The 13,989-nt window shown below is 42.0% G+C and overlaps 2 protein-coding genes across 2 annotated transcripts; both read right to left on the reverse strand.

Annotated features, from left to right (window-relative positions):
* Window positions 1-1,832: 1,832 nt before the first annotated feature.
* Window positions 1,833-2,069, reverse strand: LOC110342463 (non-histone chromosomal protein HMG-14-like). Its single transcript, XM_040737954.1, has one exon. It carries the CDS (start codon window positions 2,067-2,069, stop codon window positions 1,833-1,835), a length of 237 nt encoding a protein of 78 aa, XP_040593888.1.
* Window positions 2,070-10,873: 8,804 nt separating this feature from the next.
* LOC101840472 (JNK1/MAPK8-associated membrane protein-like) lies at window positions 10,874-11,941 on the reverse strand. Its single transcript, XM_040738967.1, has one exon. The coding sequence runs from the start codon at window positions 11,855-11,857 to the stop codon at window positions 10,940-10,942; it is 918 nt and encodes a 305-aa protein (XP_040594901.1). The 5' UTR covers window positions 11,858-11,941; the 3' UTR covers window positions 10,874-10,939.
* Window positions 11,942-13,989: the final 2,048 nt, after the last annotated feature.

Genomic DNA, 13,989 nt, shown 5'->3' on the forward strand with positions numbered 1-13,989 from the left:
ATATCCAACCAAAACTGGCCTGTCAGATTTATTCTTACCTGTAGTATACTGGAAAAATAAATGCTAAATTTCAATCTGATGTGGGAAGTCCTGTGATTATGTCAATAAAGCACTGTTGGCCAATAGTAATCTAGATATGTGGGACTAGGAGTCCAGGAGGACTCTGGGAAGGAGAAACACAGAGAGTCAAGATGTAACGCCATGGGGTAGGAAGCCCGGAAAGTTCTCCGGTAAGAGAAATGCTTAGATTAGCAATTATGGGATAATTACTTAAGTGAGAGATAGCCAGTAAGAAACAAGCAAGGCCAAGAGCTTCATAATTAATACAGCGTATTGTGTGTTATCTGGGGACTACAATGTGGCAGAGCCCAGGCGACTGGCGGGTGATAAACCAAAGTGGCTAGCAAGGAAAAGCCTCCCTTTACAAAATGGTGTCAGAAGTGGGATTGAATTTCCATGTAGAACGACAAAAGCTTTAAAGGAATTTTAGAAACAGAAGAACGGAGAGAAGCACAGATTTTTGGTAGCAGCATTTTCTCAGGTGGGCTCTGTTTTGCTAGCAGCAAGCAGAGACTTGCGGCTTGCTTAAGGCAGTCATCCTGACTCAGCATTAAAAAAAAACAGCAAGGTTCTTTGTATATGTCAATAAAGCACTGTAAACCTTTAGAGGTTTTGTTCATCCGAGTCTTACTTTACTGTAAATCTTTATGTTTTTCTGGTCATGTGTCTTGTCTGTTAAAACCGCGGCTGTTTTAAACTGCTGTTTTTTCCAAGATGGCGAGCGTAAGTGTGATTCCAGCTGCTGGCATGGAGATGTGGTCACTGCCACTTCAATCAATGAAAATAATGCAGTTATTAGCTAGAATCTTAAGGCTGCTTGATTTTTTACAAGGATCAAACTCGATACAGAGCTGAGGATGCATCTCAGTGTCTAACAAGCATAAGGTCCTGAGGTTGATTCCCAACATCAAGAAAGGAAAAAAATCATTATATATACAGACATATTAAAGTCATTATAGGTATTTTTAAACCTTTCACAACTAAAATTTTACTGGTTGAAGAGCAGAGTACACAGACATTTCAATTGTTAACCCATGTACCCAATCTCTAAAGAGTCATATGTTGTGTTTATGTACCCAAAAGAGACACGTTTTTCTCTTTGAACTTATTCTAGTGATGCTCCATCCAAACTTATCAAGTTTTACCTAAGACCTAACATAACACTCATATGTGCATGACCCTCAATTCCACTGACTCACAATTTTATGCCACATACAGTACTTACTCAAAATTCCCATCGTTCACAGTATATTATCACAGTTGTTAGGAAAATGGACTGCCATGAGCAGAGACAGTTCTGACAGGGCAAGGACCCAGAAGTGGTGTTTTAGGAAACAGTTCTACTAGAAATATGAGACCAGATATAACTGAAAATATTGCAGACACAAGTGTATATGACCGAGACTCTGAATTACCATTTCACATGCTTTGTGTTGTAGGATATTAAACTAGCCCCCTCTACGGAATGTTACAGTGACCTTTGAGACAGTTACAGCCTCTCCTGATTCAGCATCCTATTTTCTGGTTGTTCCAAAAAATAAACAAGGAGCAAATGATTTGACCTCTTAAAAAATCATTTACACATAAAAAATAGGATTAGGTGAGATTTTTCCTCACCTTTTAAAGCACTTCTAGAGCTACTAAAAAACTTGCATTTACCAAATGTTTGATAAAAATATTTCTCTGGACTGTGCACAAAGGGAGGCAGGGACCACTGACAGACACGATGGATGGTTAGTCGGACTTGGCTTCTTTCGCTTCTACTTCAGAGGCTAGTTTTCTGTCTCTCCATTTTCTATAGGCAGATCTATGTGTCTGTATTTTGCTGGCCAGCCACTCCAGCCCTTTCCTTTTGTTTGCACCTTTATGTCTGATGATTTATCCCTTCTCGCGGCCTTTTTTGGCTTCATGTCCACTTTGGCCCCAGCGGGCCTGGCCAACAGCCTCACCGAGTTGTTCTTGGGCTTCGCCTTGGTGGCTCTGCCTGTGCTAACCTTCCTCTTGGGCATCCCGGCAGTGCTGGTGGGAGGCACCGGTGAGGCGAACCTATCACGTAGCAGTGGTGCCTAGCTGCCACCACATGAAATACTGCAACCTGAAGTCATTATTGCTTATTTCAAAAATTTTAATAAATATTATTTAAATTAGACAAGATCTGGCATGTTCAGGATGGTATGGCGGCAGACAAATTTTATTTAAATTAGAAACAATCTTATTTTACCTATCAATCCCAGTTCCCTCTCCCTCCTATCCTCCCTGCTCCCCACCGAACTCCCCCATCTCATCCCCTGATGGGGAACCTGGGTATATGTCAATAAAACACTGTTGGCCAATAGGTAAACAAGAGAGGTGGGACTAGGAGTTGAGGAGGATTCTGGGAAAGAGAGACACAGCAGAGACAATGTAGCCCGCCAGAGAAGTAAGATGTCTGGACCCTTTTCTCTGGTAAGAGAAATACTTAAATTAACAATTATGAGTTAGCCAGTAAGAAACAAGCAAATGGCCAACAGCTTCATAATTAATATAGCCTCCTGTGGCAGATCCCAAGCGGCTGGCGGGGGAAAAACCAAAGCGCTGGTGGAGGAAAACTACATGTTACAATCCCCCATCCACTCCCCAGGGAGGGTGAAGCCTTCCATGAAGGATCATCAAAATCTGTCACGTCATTTGGGATAGGGTCTAGGCCCACCCCTGTGTATTTAGGCTAAGAGAGTACCCCTCTATGGGGAATGGGCTTCTGAAGTCTATTTTTGCACAAGGGATACATGCTGGTTCCACTGCCAGAGGCTCCATAGACTGCCCAGGCCTCCTAGCTGACACCCACGTTCAGGGGTACTGGTTAGGTCCTGTATTGGTTCCCCAATTGTCAGTCTTGGGTCCGTGGGCTCCCCCTTGTTCAGGTCAGCTGGTTCTCTGGGTTTTCCCAGCATTTTCTTGACCCCTTTGTTTGTTACTCCTCCCTCTCTTCAACTGGATTCCAGGAGTTTGGCTCAGTGTTTAGCTTTGGGTGCCTGCTTCTGCTTCCACCAACTACTGGATGAAGGCTCCAGGATGGCATATAAGATTGTCATCATTCTCATTATAGGGGAAGAGCTTTTAAGGTAACCTCTCCACTATTTATTAGATTCCTTGTTGAGGTCATCCTTGTGGATGTCTGTATAATTCCCTAGTGCCAGATTTCTCTTTAAACCTATAATGGCTCCCTATATTGATGTGTCTCTTTTCTTGCTCTCCTCTATTCATCTCAGGATTCAATCTGAACTGACAGAAGTGTTTGGTTCTATTCTAGGTCTCTGGACCATCTGGCCTCTTGTTCCTAGTCTTCCAGGCAGTGTCATGGGTGGGCTCCCTTTTGTGGCATGGGTCTGAAGCTGAACCAGTCTTTAGTTGGCCATGCTCACAATTTCAGTGCCATCTTTACACCAGCACATCTTGTAGTCAGGACAAATTGTAGGTCAAAGTGTTTGTGGTTGGGTTGATGTCTCAGTCCCTCCCCTGGAAGTCTTGCCTGGTTGTAGGAGATGGTCCATTCAGGGTCCATATCCCTCGTTGTTAGGAGTCTTAGCTTAGGTCACCCTAATAGACTACTGGGAGTTTCCATTGCACTAAATTTCTACCTTGTCCCCCCTAATTCCAGTATTCCCTCCCAGTACTCTCTTCCTTCATCCTCCCCACACCTGAACCCTCCTGTGCCTGTGTTTCTTATGTGTCCCATTCACAGTTTTCCAGACAAAGCCTTAAGGACAATAAGTACTCTCCGAGAATGTTAACAGTTGAGCTAGCGCTACATAGTACAAAAACTCACGTGTTAGAATTAGAAGTATATTCTGGCTCACCTCTCATTATATGAACAAACTTGAGGTGACTATAAATACCCTGTGTCAATATCTTAGCCTATGTCTTCCTACCTGTAATGTTGTAATAAATCCTTAAATGTTTATGCATGTGCATTAAACTGTCTGATGTTTTTGAAGGCCAAAGTTAGTGGCTAAAAATAATACTTTCTCTTGCTTTTCTCTTGCTTTTAGCCATGAACATATTAGCTTCAATTGCATTACTATCAGCAGTTGGACTCCTACAACACCGGGATTGGAGGCTGTAGAAGTGACTGATGATGGGTGTGCTTTGGTAGAGGAAGGTGGAAATAATTCTGTGTTCTAGTAGGTGGAGAGTTCTGAAAGGAGTGGGTGTGTTATTATGGATTAAGCTTGACTAGTATGAGGTCGGATAAGAACTCCTGACAGGGAGGATAGTACTTATTTTCACATGTGGTGTAGTGGTTTTAAGTGAGTCATTTTAGTATGACATCTTTGGATGTGTTCTATAACAAAAAAAAAACCACCAAATTTGCTTTTGTAAAGGGTCCATTAATGGTCAAAACTGGCATTGTCTTTGGGATGGACCTCAGGGTGCATTTGGATAATGTGAATGTGAAGAGCCAGGGTAAGCCAGTCAGGGTTCTTTCTCTAAAGAAACAGAAGTGACAGAACAAATATATACTATGACAGAGTTGCATTAGATTAGCTTACATAATAGGAACTGGGTAGTCTAATAGTGGCCACTGAGGTGCAGGAGACACTGAGAGATCTATAGATTCTTTGTTCATGAAGCTGGATGCCTTAGCCATTGAAATCATATGTGGAAAGCCTATATGATTCTTGGAGAGCCATCCACTGATGCTAATCCATGCTGGAAGACAGAAGAAACTGTTCTGATGGTATCAGAAGATGGCAGTAGCTCCAGCATCGACAACTAGACAGATGACTCATCAGCAAGAGGTAAATGCAGGAAAGCGAATAGCACTGCCTCTCCTGGCCTCTTTATATCTGGGTATCTACAAGAAGGTGATGCCTACTCTTGGGGATGGCCTGCTCATAGTTAATTTTTCCTGGGAATTCCCTTACAGCCTCACCCAGAGGTGTGTCTCTTAGTTGATTCAAGAGCCCATCAAGTTGACAAAAACAACAGTCACAGTGTGACTCAAAGCATCAAGAACAACAGCTATATGCATTTTAACAACACAAAGTTTTAATGTTTATCTTAGGTCCTTTCAATCCCAAGACAGCCTTATCATATCAAATATCAACAGGTTTCATTTAGAAACATGTATGTATATACAAATACATATATGCATGCAATAACAACAGATGAAAAGGAGGCTATGGATTTGAAGGAGATGGATTTGAAGGAGATCAGGGATGGGTACATGGGAAGGTTTGGATGGAGGAAAGGGAAGGGAAAAACATAGCAATTAAATGTCAGTCTCAAAAACAAACATCTGCTCTTAGTGCTGAATAAGCATCCCACACATTCTGCCTTGGAAAAGGACTCTGCCATTGAGAAGGCATGCATAGTTCTTTCACCACTCAAGAAATCACAAGTGAACCTGGGGATAGCACTGTGTCTACAGCTACCTTCCCAGAGATGCGTAACAGTGGGTCTGCTCTCCCTGGCACATGGCAGTATCCCCTGGATTGGTAGTGTTCTGAGATTTTGAGCTTGTGAAACAGCATGGCTGATTTAGCACTGAGTTGGCCTCGAGCAGTTATTTCCCTGTAAAGGGCTGCTGCTGAAGAATTGCTCCCTTTTCCCTGTTTTACTGATGCACATCACTGCTGTGTGTGAATGCAGCCAAGCACTCAGTGCTCACTAACTGTGAGTTTCAGAGTCCTGTAAATCCTTTGCTTGATAAACTATAACAGGTAGACAAGACAGATGCCCTGGAAGGGGGATAGTATCCAGCACGCTGGAGGGAAAGCATTCTGGACTATGTCAGCATGCAGAGAAGTTCTGCTTAGGAGACGATTTCCTAGACCTTGAATCCTATGGTTTCATTGTTTAAAATGTTGTACAGGAATGTCTAAAGTTTAAGAGATAAAACAAGAAAAGAAATATGGATGTATATATATATTTTAAAGTTTTCATTTATTTAGTTTCTTAGGTGTGTGTGTGTGTGTGTGTGTGTGTGTGTGTGTGTCACAGTGCACATATGGAGGTCTGAGTTCAACTTGGAGAAGTCAGTTCTCTATTTCCACCATGTGAGGCCTGAGCATTAAACTCAGGTCATAGGTCTTGGTGACAAGCACTTTTATTCATCAGACAGTGGCTATGTATTTTATCTTTGTTATTCTTTAATGGTGATATTCTCAGTGGCAGCTTTGCTGTCGCTAAATATGGATTTAAGGAGCAGAGTAAGATGGCCATCACCAGGAGACATATAGTATATTTTTAAAAATAACCAGCATAGGACACTGGATTTATAGGGTTACAACTGAGAAAGCAAGAAAGTGAGAGTTTTTTGAAGGGAATAAGTTTAACTGTCAACCCCTACCTGTATGTGTTACAAGCAGTTCTTGGTACGATATCAATCCCAGAGTTGTGTGTCATAATCCTGTTGGGTAAATAAAACACTTGGCTATGAAAAGTCATGTGACTTTTATGTGGAGAAATAAAAATGACCTATCGTTTACTATAAATTGGGATGCAGCTATCATGGGAAACAAATACTGGGCAAAGAAATAAAACACAACATAATATATGGGCACCATTTTTCACACTTAGGTCTTTTGAGGAATTTGACTTTGAAGGAAAATGGAGATAAAATCCAGAACTTAGAGCTAACTCTAGTAATTTGTATATTAAAAAAAAGTTAATGCACATTTCAAACTCCATAGAAATAGTGACTCTTTTCTTTATTCCTTCTGTTAAGTGGGGAACCAGTCTGTATGGGACTTGCATTTAAACATACCAAAAATTCAAAAGCATAAAACACCAAACATATATTCTGGATCAGATGGAAATTTTATTTTGTCTGTCTGATGAAAAAGTGTAATCATTGAAGTAGTTCTTGTGTACTGATTGTAGTGTCCAACAGAGGACAAGGACAAGTTGTGCATTCCTAGCCCTGATCTTTTCAAGCTTTTCATACTTTTACCTCTGAAGCACCTCCAGGCATTTACACATTCATTTATTCTCACACTCACACTTTGCGTGATAAATATTAGCTTAGTTCCCGGCAGGTTTTGTTTCTTATTTCTTTTGATTTTTGACTTGGACTTCCTTGTTGGTTTTTAATTGAGAGCTTCATGGAGTAAATATGGCAGATTCTAGAGTCCATCGTCAACAGTTCATGGAGGGCACAGTGTGCCTGTGCCAGGGTTGTTGTGTTTACTGTGTTTATTGCCATGCTGAAGATTTCAACAGTCATGCTCTCAGGGTGGGGATCAGTGGGGATGGAGGAAAATACTGACAAAACTGCCCTCCTCTCCTAGAACTTGCCCCAGTAATGTGGACATAGGAGAGCTGCCCCCTTCCCCGCCATGAACCACCACAATGAGAGAACTGGCCCTGATTGTGGGAGATCTGGTCCCACCCCTCACCATGCCAGCAGATAGCTGGTTTTGACCCTCACCAGAGGGGTACATTTCTGGTAGAGGCCCAGACTGTCCAACTAAGTTAGCACCCAGGTTCACCTCCAGAGCTTTGAGTTGGCATACTCCAACATCTATTCCTTCTGTGACCTGCTGGAGCAGACGAAGAGACTTGTCCTGCTGAACCATAGCTGCAGGATCTCCATGATGTCAGGTAACAGCAGAATATCAGACAGACGTTTCAATGAGGGTCCCGTACTGATGTACAGGAAGCCAGAGATCTTGAACCACACCACCAACAAATTGCAATGAACATTTAAAAGTAAATCTGGGCAAAAGGGTATACTGTGTGACATACTACAGCTCCCAAGGCCATTATGACAAAAAAATTTATGATGGAGAGGTAGAAAATGACAGAGGAGTAAAATGGGTTTTGTTTGCTTGTGTTTTCTTTTGGGGGGTTATAAGGGTGGAGGGCAGATGTGGAAGGATGGGGAAGTAAGTGGAATTGGGTTGCCTGGTATGAGATTCTCAAAGAATCAATACAAAAGTTATGTTTAAAAAAGAGCTTCAGGGAGGAAGGGCATATTTCAGCTTGGGATTCAAGTGGATGCCATCCATCATGAAGAAAAGGCACGGCACAGGAGCCTGAGGCAGCTGGTCACCTTGTGTCCACAGTCATGAAGCAGGGAGTCATGAAGACTGACACCCCCTTCAGCTCTCCCTTTTTACTAACTCCAGGACCCCATCCCAATGGAATGTGCCAGTCTTCTCATGTCTACTTACCTAATCTAGGAACACATTCACAGCATGCCTAGTGGTACGTTTCCATGGTGATACCAAATCCCATCAAGTAGACAATCACTCTTAAGTGTCCTAACCCATACTGGACATGGTGGAATGTTATGGGGTTCCCACCAGAGATGACCACTCAGACACAGGCTATGAGCCGATTAAGTCTTTATTTCATCTGTCTGGTGACTACACATGGGTATTTGGGACCCAAGTGAGGTATTGAGCCTTTTCCAGTGTCCCTTTAAGCAAGAAAACCTTATCCTCACTGGAAAAATCTTCAAGGTTCCCTTCCTCTAAGCTAAGCAGATAGTTACAAAAGCCAATACGATTAGCAAAAATAGCGAGGTCAGGCTAACTATTACAAAGAAATCACATGCTTGAGTTTTTTTTTCTTTCTTAGAATTGTTTTTCTTCAGTTCCCTTTATAAAGTTACTGTAACTTTACTAAGCAAGATAAAATTCATCTGAGTTGCCAAAATAGTGTTACCACAGACAACTTGAAGCCCCTGTCCAACTGCCTGCTGATGACCTTTCACCTCTGGCAGCACATATTTCGGAATCCAGATGTTCCCATGAGACTCAGTCTTTGATAAAGAGGGTCCATTTATCATTGTCTGCAAGTTCCACTGGCAGCCACTTTCTTATCTGAAGAATGAGACTGGTACTGGAGCAATGCCTCTGCCTCTTGCTATAACCTCTTCATTTAGTCCTCCCCCCAGGAGGAAGAATGACTCCTTTAGTAGTGAGATCGATGAATAACCAACCGACTTCTGTTGAACCTCATTACCCAGGCAATATGGCCAATGCATGGAAAAGGCCGTGCTTGCCCACTCTGCTGAGTGGATCTGGGAACAAGTTTCTTTCTGCACTTCAGTCCCAACCTTTTTCTTTTTTGAATCAGTTCTGTTTGTTCCTTTACCTTTCTATTGGGAAGGGAAGGGGAGGGAAACTGTTCTGTTTGAGGATCCCCTGCCCAGGAGCTACCCATCAGGTACATAGGACTACTTACCCCTGCAGGGACCCTTTCAGGACTAACCTGCAGTGGTTCCTGAACCATTGGTCATAAAAAAAAAAACAACCAAATAACACTTGATGGAGTAAGTAAAAACAGACTCCTCCTACCTTCTCCAGAGATGATGAGTTGGAATTATGGGGACAGTACCCAGGGCCATCCCACTTTAATCTCTGTTGATGTAAGAGCCTACTCTGACAAAAGGAACCTACAGAGAAAGGGGTTGCCTGGCCCACAATTCTGGGTTATAGTGCATCATTTTGAGGAAGTCAAGGCAGAAAAAACTCAGACTAGCTAGTCACATGACATCCACAGCCAGGCACAGAAAGCCATGAACTAATGCGCACTATCTTTCTTGTTCTCGGCCCTGTGTCTACACTGATACAGTTCAGGATCCTCAACCTGGGAACAGTGCCACCCACTTTCAGGCTGGGTTTCTCCACAGAACTAATATAATCAAGAGAAGCCCTCTAGACACCCCCACAGGCTCCCCTGATCTAGACAGTCCTTCATTGAGACTGTCTTTCTAGGTTGCATCAAGTTGAAAAGCTATCAAAAAAAATCCTATGGTTTGACAAAGTCCTTTAGACTGTGATGCCAGATCACATTTGAGACCTCCTGTCGAGACTTCTCTTAGTGCCCTCTCCCACAGCCTGGGCTTACCTTTCCTTTGCCATTCTTTTCAAGTTGCTGTTTTAGAACCCATTGGCACAATTCATTTTTATGGGATGATTTGCTTCATGCACAAATGCCCCCAAAGAGAGTGTTTGTATATGTTAACAAAGTTCTCAACATAATGTTAGGATCAGACAATGGGTGTGAACCATTGGGCACTTGTGCTTCAGGGGGTGAGTGACTGAGTTTCTTTTTAGTTAAACTTTATTAATTTCTTCAATACAGAGACAATAATCTAAACATGTCTTCAACCAAACTATCTCTAAAAAGAAAGGCTGGTATATAAATGGTGGTCTATTTTTGTATTATCAAAATTGCATATTGATGAAAATAAATGTAAGACAACAACATAAGCCTCATTATTTTTTCTACATTTGGTGTAACACTCCATAAGCATGTTTGCCATTATAATGCAATGGTGAGAAGCCAATGGAGACAAAACAAGTGTAAATTATTGAGCCAGTGCCAAGACGTTCAGGCTCTAGCTGTTAAGGCTTTTCATAAGAAGATGGGATGCTCCCATTAGTAGAAACAGGATCACCACTATGAACCAACAAATAACTCAAACTTCCTAATAGGATTCCAGCGTAGTAGATACTATAGTGTACATATATTTTGTATTTTCCAAGTCTAACTATAGATTCTAGTTAAAAAATAAAAAACTAACAAGAGGAAAACAAGCATGAAGATACACTGTTTTCTTGGGTTTGAGGAGATGGCTCTGCAGTTGAGAGTGTTTGCTACTCTTCCAGATGAGGACAGTTCAGTGCCTAGCACCTGTATCAGGTACTTAAAACCACCTGAAACACTAGTTCCAGGGGATCTGGTGTCCCTTTGACCTCCATAGGCACCTGCACGTATGTAACACACATCTGTACATCTATACACATAAATAAAAATTAAAAATCATTAAATAAATATATATATTTACTGTTCCCATCTATAACAGAATAATAACACATTTTTAAAATTTTCTTTACTTTTTAGAGTTAAAAACACTTAAGTTGTTTTTCTTCCTATTTTATATTCATTGTCCTTTGGCTCCTTCTGAGATTATCCGTGATGGTTTGGTAAATTTGTTAGTGAAGAAGTAGAAAAGGACCGGGACCGGTACCAAAATTAAAAGGATCAGGTCTTGCTCAAACTGGTCCTTTCTGGAAAGGGCAATTAAGCCATAGGCATGAAGAAACCAGTGGCTGAACAGGACAAGAAGTCTGTCCTTTCTTAACAGATCACTGCAGATCTCTATTTTGGAAAAAACCAGGTACACAACCAGATTAACCAAAGATGACACCAATATGATGTACGGGAAGGCATAGTACAAGAGGCCTCCTGCCACGGCTTGAAGCGCAGTCAAAACAGGGAAGAAGAAGAGGGCGGAGTAAATGCTTTCAAACGGGTTTGGCATGTATAGGCTCCACTGGATCTTCTTCACCAGAAACGGTCGGAGCAGCATCATGAATACTAAACAGAACGCGTAATAAATAAACACGATGGTGTACAGTGGATACACGGCTTCCTGAGTGCAGTGCAGGGTGGTGATGTAATCCGGACTAGGATTGTAGAGCATCGTGTACCAATCCGAAAGCATCAGTACTCCGCATGAATAGATGGAAAGGGTGCCAGGGGGATCACTTACAAGCAATGTGACCACGGCTGCCATACTGCATTCGAATAATGCAGAGGCTTGCTGTAAAAACACGCCGCCGGAATAACTTTTCATTGAGTCCCACTCAATGCAGACCCAGTGGGAAATGAGAGGAAGCATCGCCATGAATCCAAGGTAAAGCCAGTCATAAAGTTCTGGGGACTCCGTGCAAGGCTGACAGTATTTCTCTTCATTTGTCCTCTGTCCTCTTGGACACGCCCCACACTCTCCATATATTTCAGCTGAGCTATTTTTAAATAATAAGGTCTTCCCACAATAGAGTCCAAAGCACGCCATCTGGGCCACTCTAGGCTTCTAAGATCAATGGATGTAACCACAGCATGCTAATATCTTGGCTACAACGGTCCAGGTGGCTCCGCCTCCTGGTAACCTGGACAACCATTCTGAAGCTCCGCCCCTGCTCCACCAGGCTTCTAGGCCCCACTCCCAGTTCCTCCTCTTGGCTCATCCCAGGTCCTAGCTTCTTGGCTTAGGCTCCCAGAGGCTATCCATTTCCTGGTCTGGATAGGACTCTTGAAGCATTCCTCCTGAAGAATTAACACGGGTCCTTGGAGTGTATTTCAGGGTGTCAGATTTTTCTGCTTTTGCTGCTGATCTTAGCATGAGAGAGTGGATGAAATGTAAATTCAGATACGCTTGAGAAACCGTAGTTCCTTCTTTTGAATGAATTGGCATGGAGCAGAAGATACAGGTGACAGGCCAGTGTCTGGTGACATTCATAAATTTATCAGATCCTAAAAATTCACATTCTAACAGGATTATTTTAAAGAAGTTTAGCTCTCTTTGGGTGCATGATGTCTTCATCTTTCATCTTAAGCATTCGTGTTTGATGAAAAACGATTCCTCATGTAAATTCATGTATTGTAATTCAGTTCTTCCTGAGCTCCTCAGATAGAGAGCTACAGATTTACTCTGCACTTGCTCTTGAGAGAGGACCTGGGTATGCAACTGCCCCGTGGTGTGCGGATTCATCCAAAACCAGAAAAAGTTCTGTAGTTTAGAAATCTTGACATTTTGTCACTTTTCCCTCACCTGACTAACAAATTACAGTTCATGTTTGAAATACACAAATAATAGATAGATAGGTAGGTAGATAGAGATATCTAAGTTCAACTAAATTCCTTATTTGCTTCCTCCCTTACTAACTCCCAAGCAGCATATCCTTCATTTCTTGTGTGGTTTCTGAGTCATCTTGTTCCCCATAAGTACTCTTTAGAAGTACCTATTCTACCCTGCTTACCTCATGATTCTATCAGTTCAGAGATATGACACTGCTAGGGGTGCCCAGGATGACAGGCATAAAGGTTGGCTATTGAACTTTCTAATATTGACTTCAAAATTCCAAGGGGCATATATTTTATCTTTTGTTGATATTTGCAAGTTAAAATTAACAGTGGTGTGGTAGCTACAGTGTATTAGCCTTGTGAAATATTTAGCTTGAAGATTGACATGTGATAAATGTCTTCTAGGCATTTGGAGAGACTATGATGAGAGAGGAGTTCTGGATAACTTGCCCTGCTGCAGATGGACCAAATCTGCTTGCTTAAGTGGGTCTAGCTGTCACATGATCAGTGCTATTCAGTGCTTTGCTTAGTAGTTGATCCCTTCCTGACAAGTGGAATTCATCAGCCTGGGAGTTGGGGACCAGTATATGGAAACATGCTTGCTGAGATAAGTTTATGATGATAAATCTGCTGGTGACCAGTTTATGGGAACACGTCTGTTGAAGACCAGTCTATGGCAGCATATCTCTGAGGGACAGTTTATGATGACCTGTCTGCTACCAGCCTATGATGTCAGTAGTTGCCAATTTTCTGAGAGAAATTAGCTTCAGGAGGCAATCAGAGCAGAAGGTTCTAGTTTTGTAGTTTCTTCTAACTTGTTATGACAACTCAAGATCCTACCCTTAGAAATCATTTCTTTGATTCATTAGGAATCTTAGATTAAGATGTAAAAGTTGAGTTGAAGATATAGCTCATGGAAGAGCACTAACCAGCAACCCAGTGGGCCTTGGGTCTGATATCCAGCACCATCTCAGCTGCAGGCCGTACATACAAATAACATGTTTATGTTTCTCATTATGTCAAGTTTGTCATTATTGTCTCCAACAAATGAATGAATGCTGTAACATATCACATGTTACCAATATACTGAGGGCCATGGCAGCAACTTGAGGTTAAGTGTGATGTGGCCAATGCTACTCCGTTATAGGAAGACAACACACACGCTTTGCATACTTGAAAGCAGGAAGAGTGACTGCAATTGCCTCATGTCTAATCTAGAGAGCCAGTGTCGATGGAAGTTTCTGGTCTTGCACCTGTTTAGTCCCAAATAAACATACAGAAGTTTATATTAATTGTAAACTACTTAGTGGATGGCTTAGGCTTCTTATTGGCTAGCTCTCTCTT

This window comes from Mesocricetus auratus, unplaced genomic scaffold (assembly GCF_017639785.1).
Source record: "Mesocricetus auratus isolate SY011 unplaced genomic scaffold, BCM_Maur_2.0 Super-Scaffold_100676, whole genome shotgun sequence".
NCBI classification, from domain to species: Eukaryota; Metazoa; Chordata; class Mammalia; order Rodentia; family Cricetidae; genus Mesocricetus; species Mesocricetus auratus.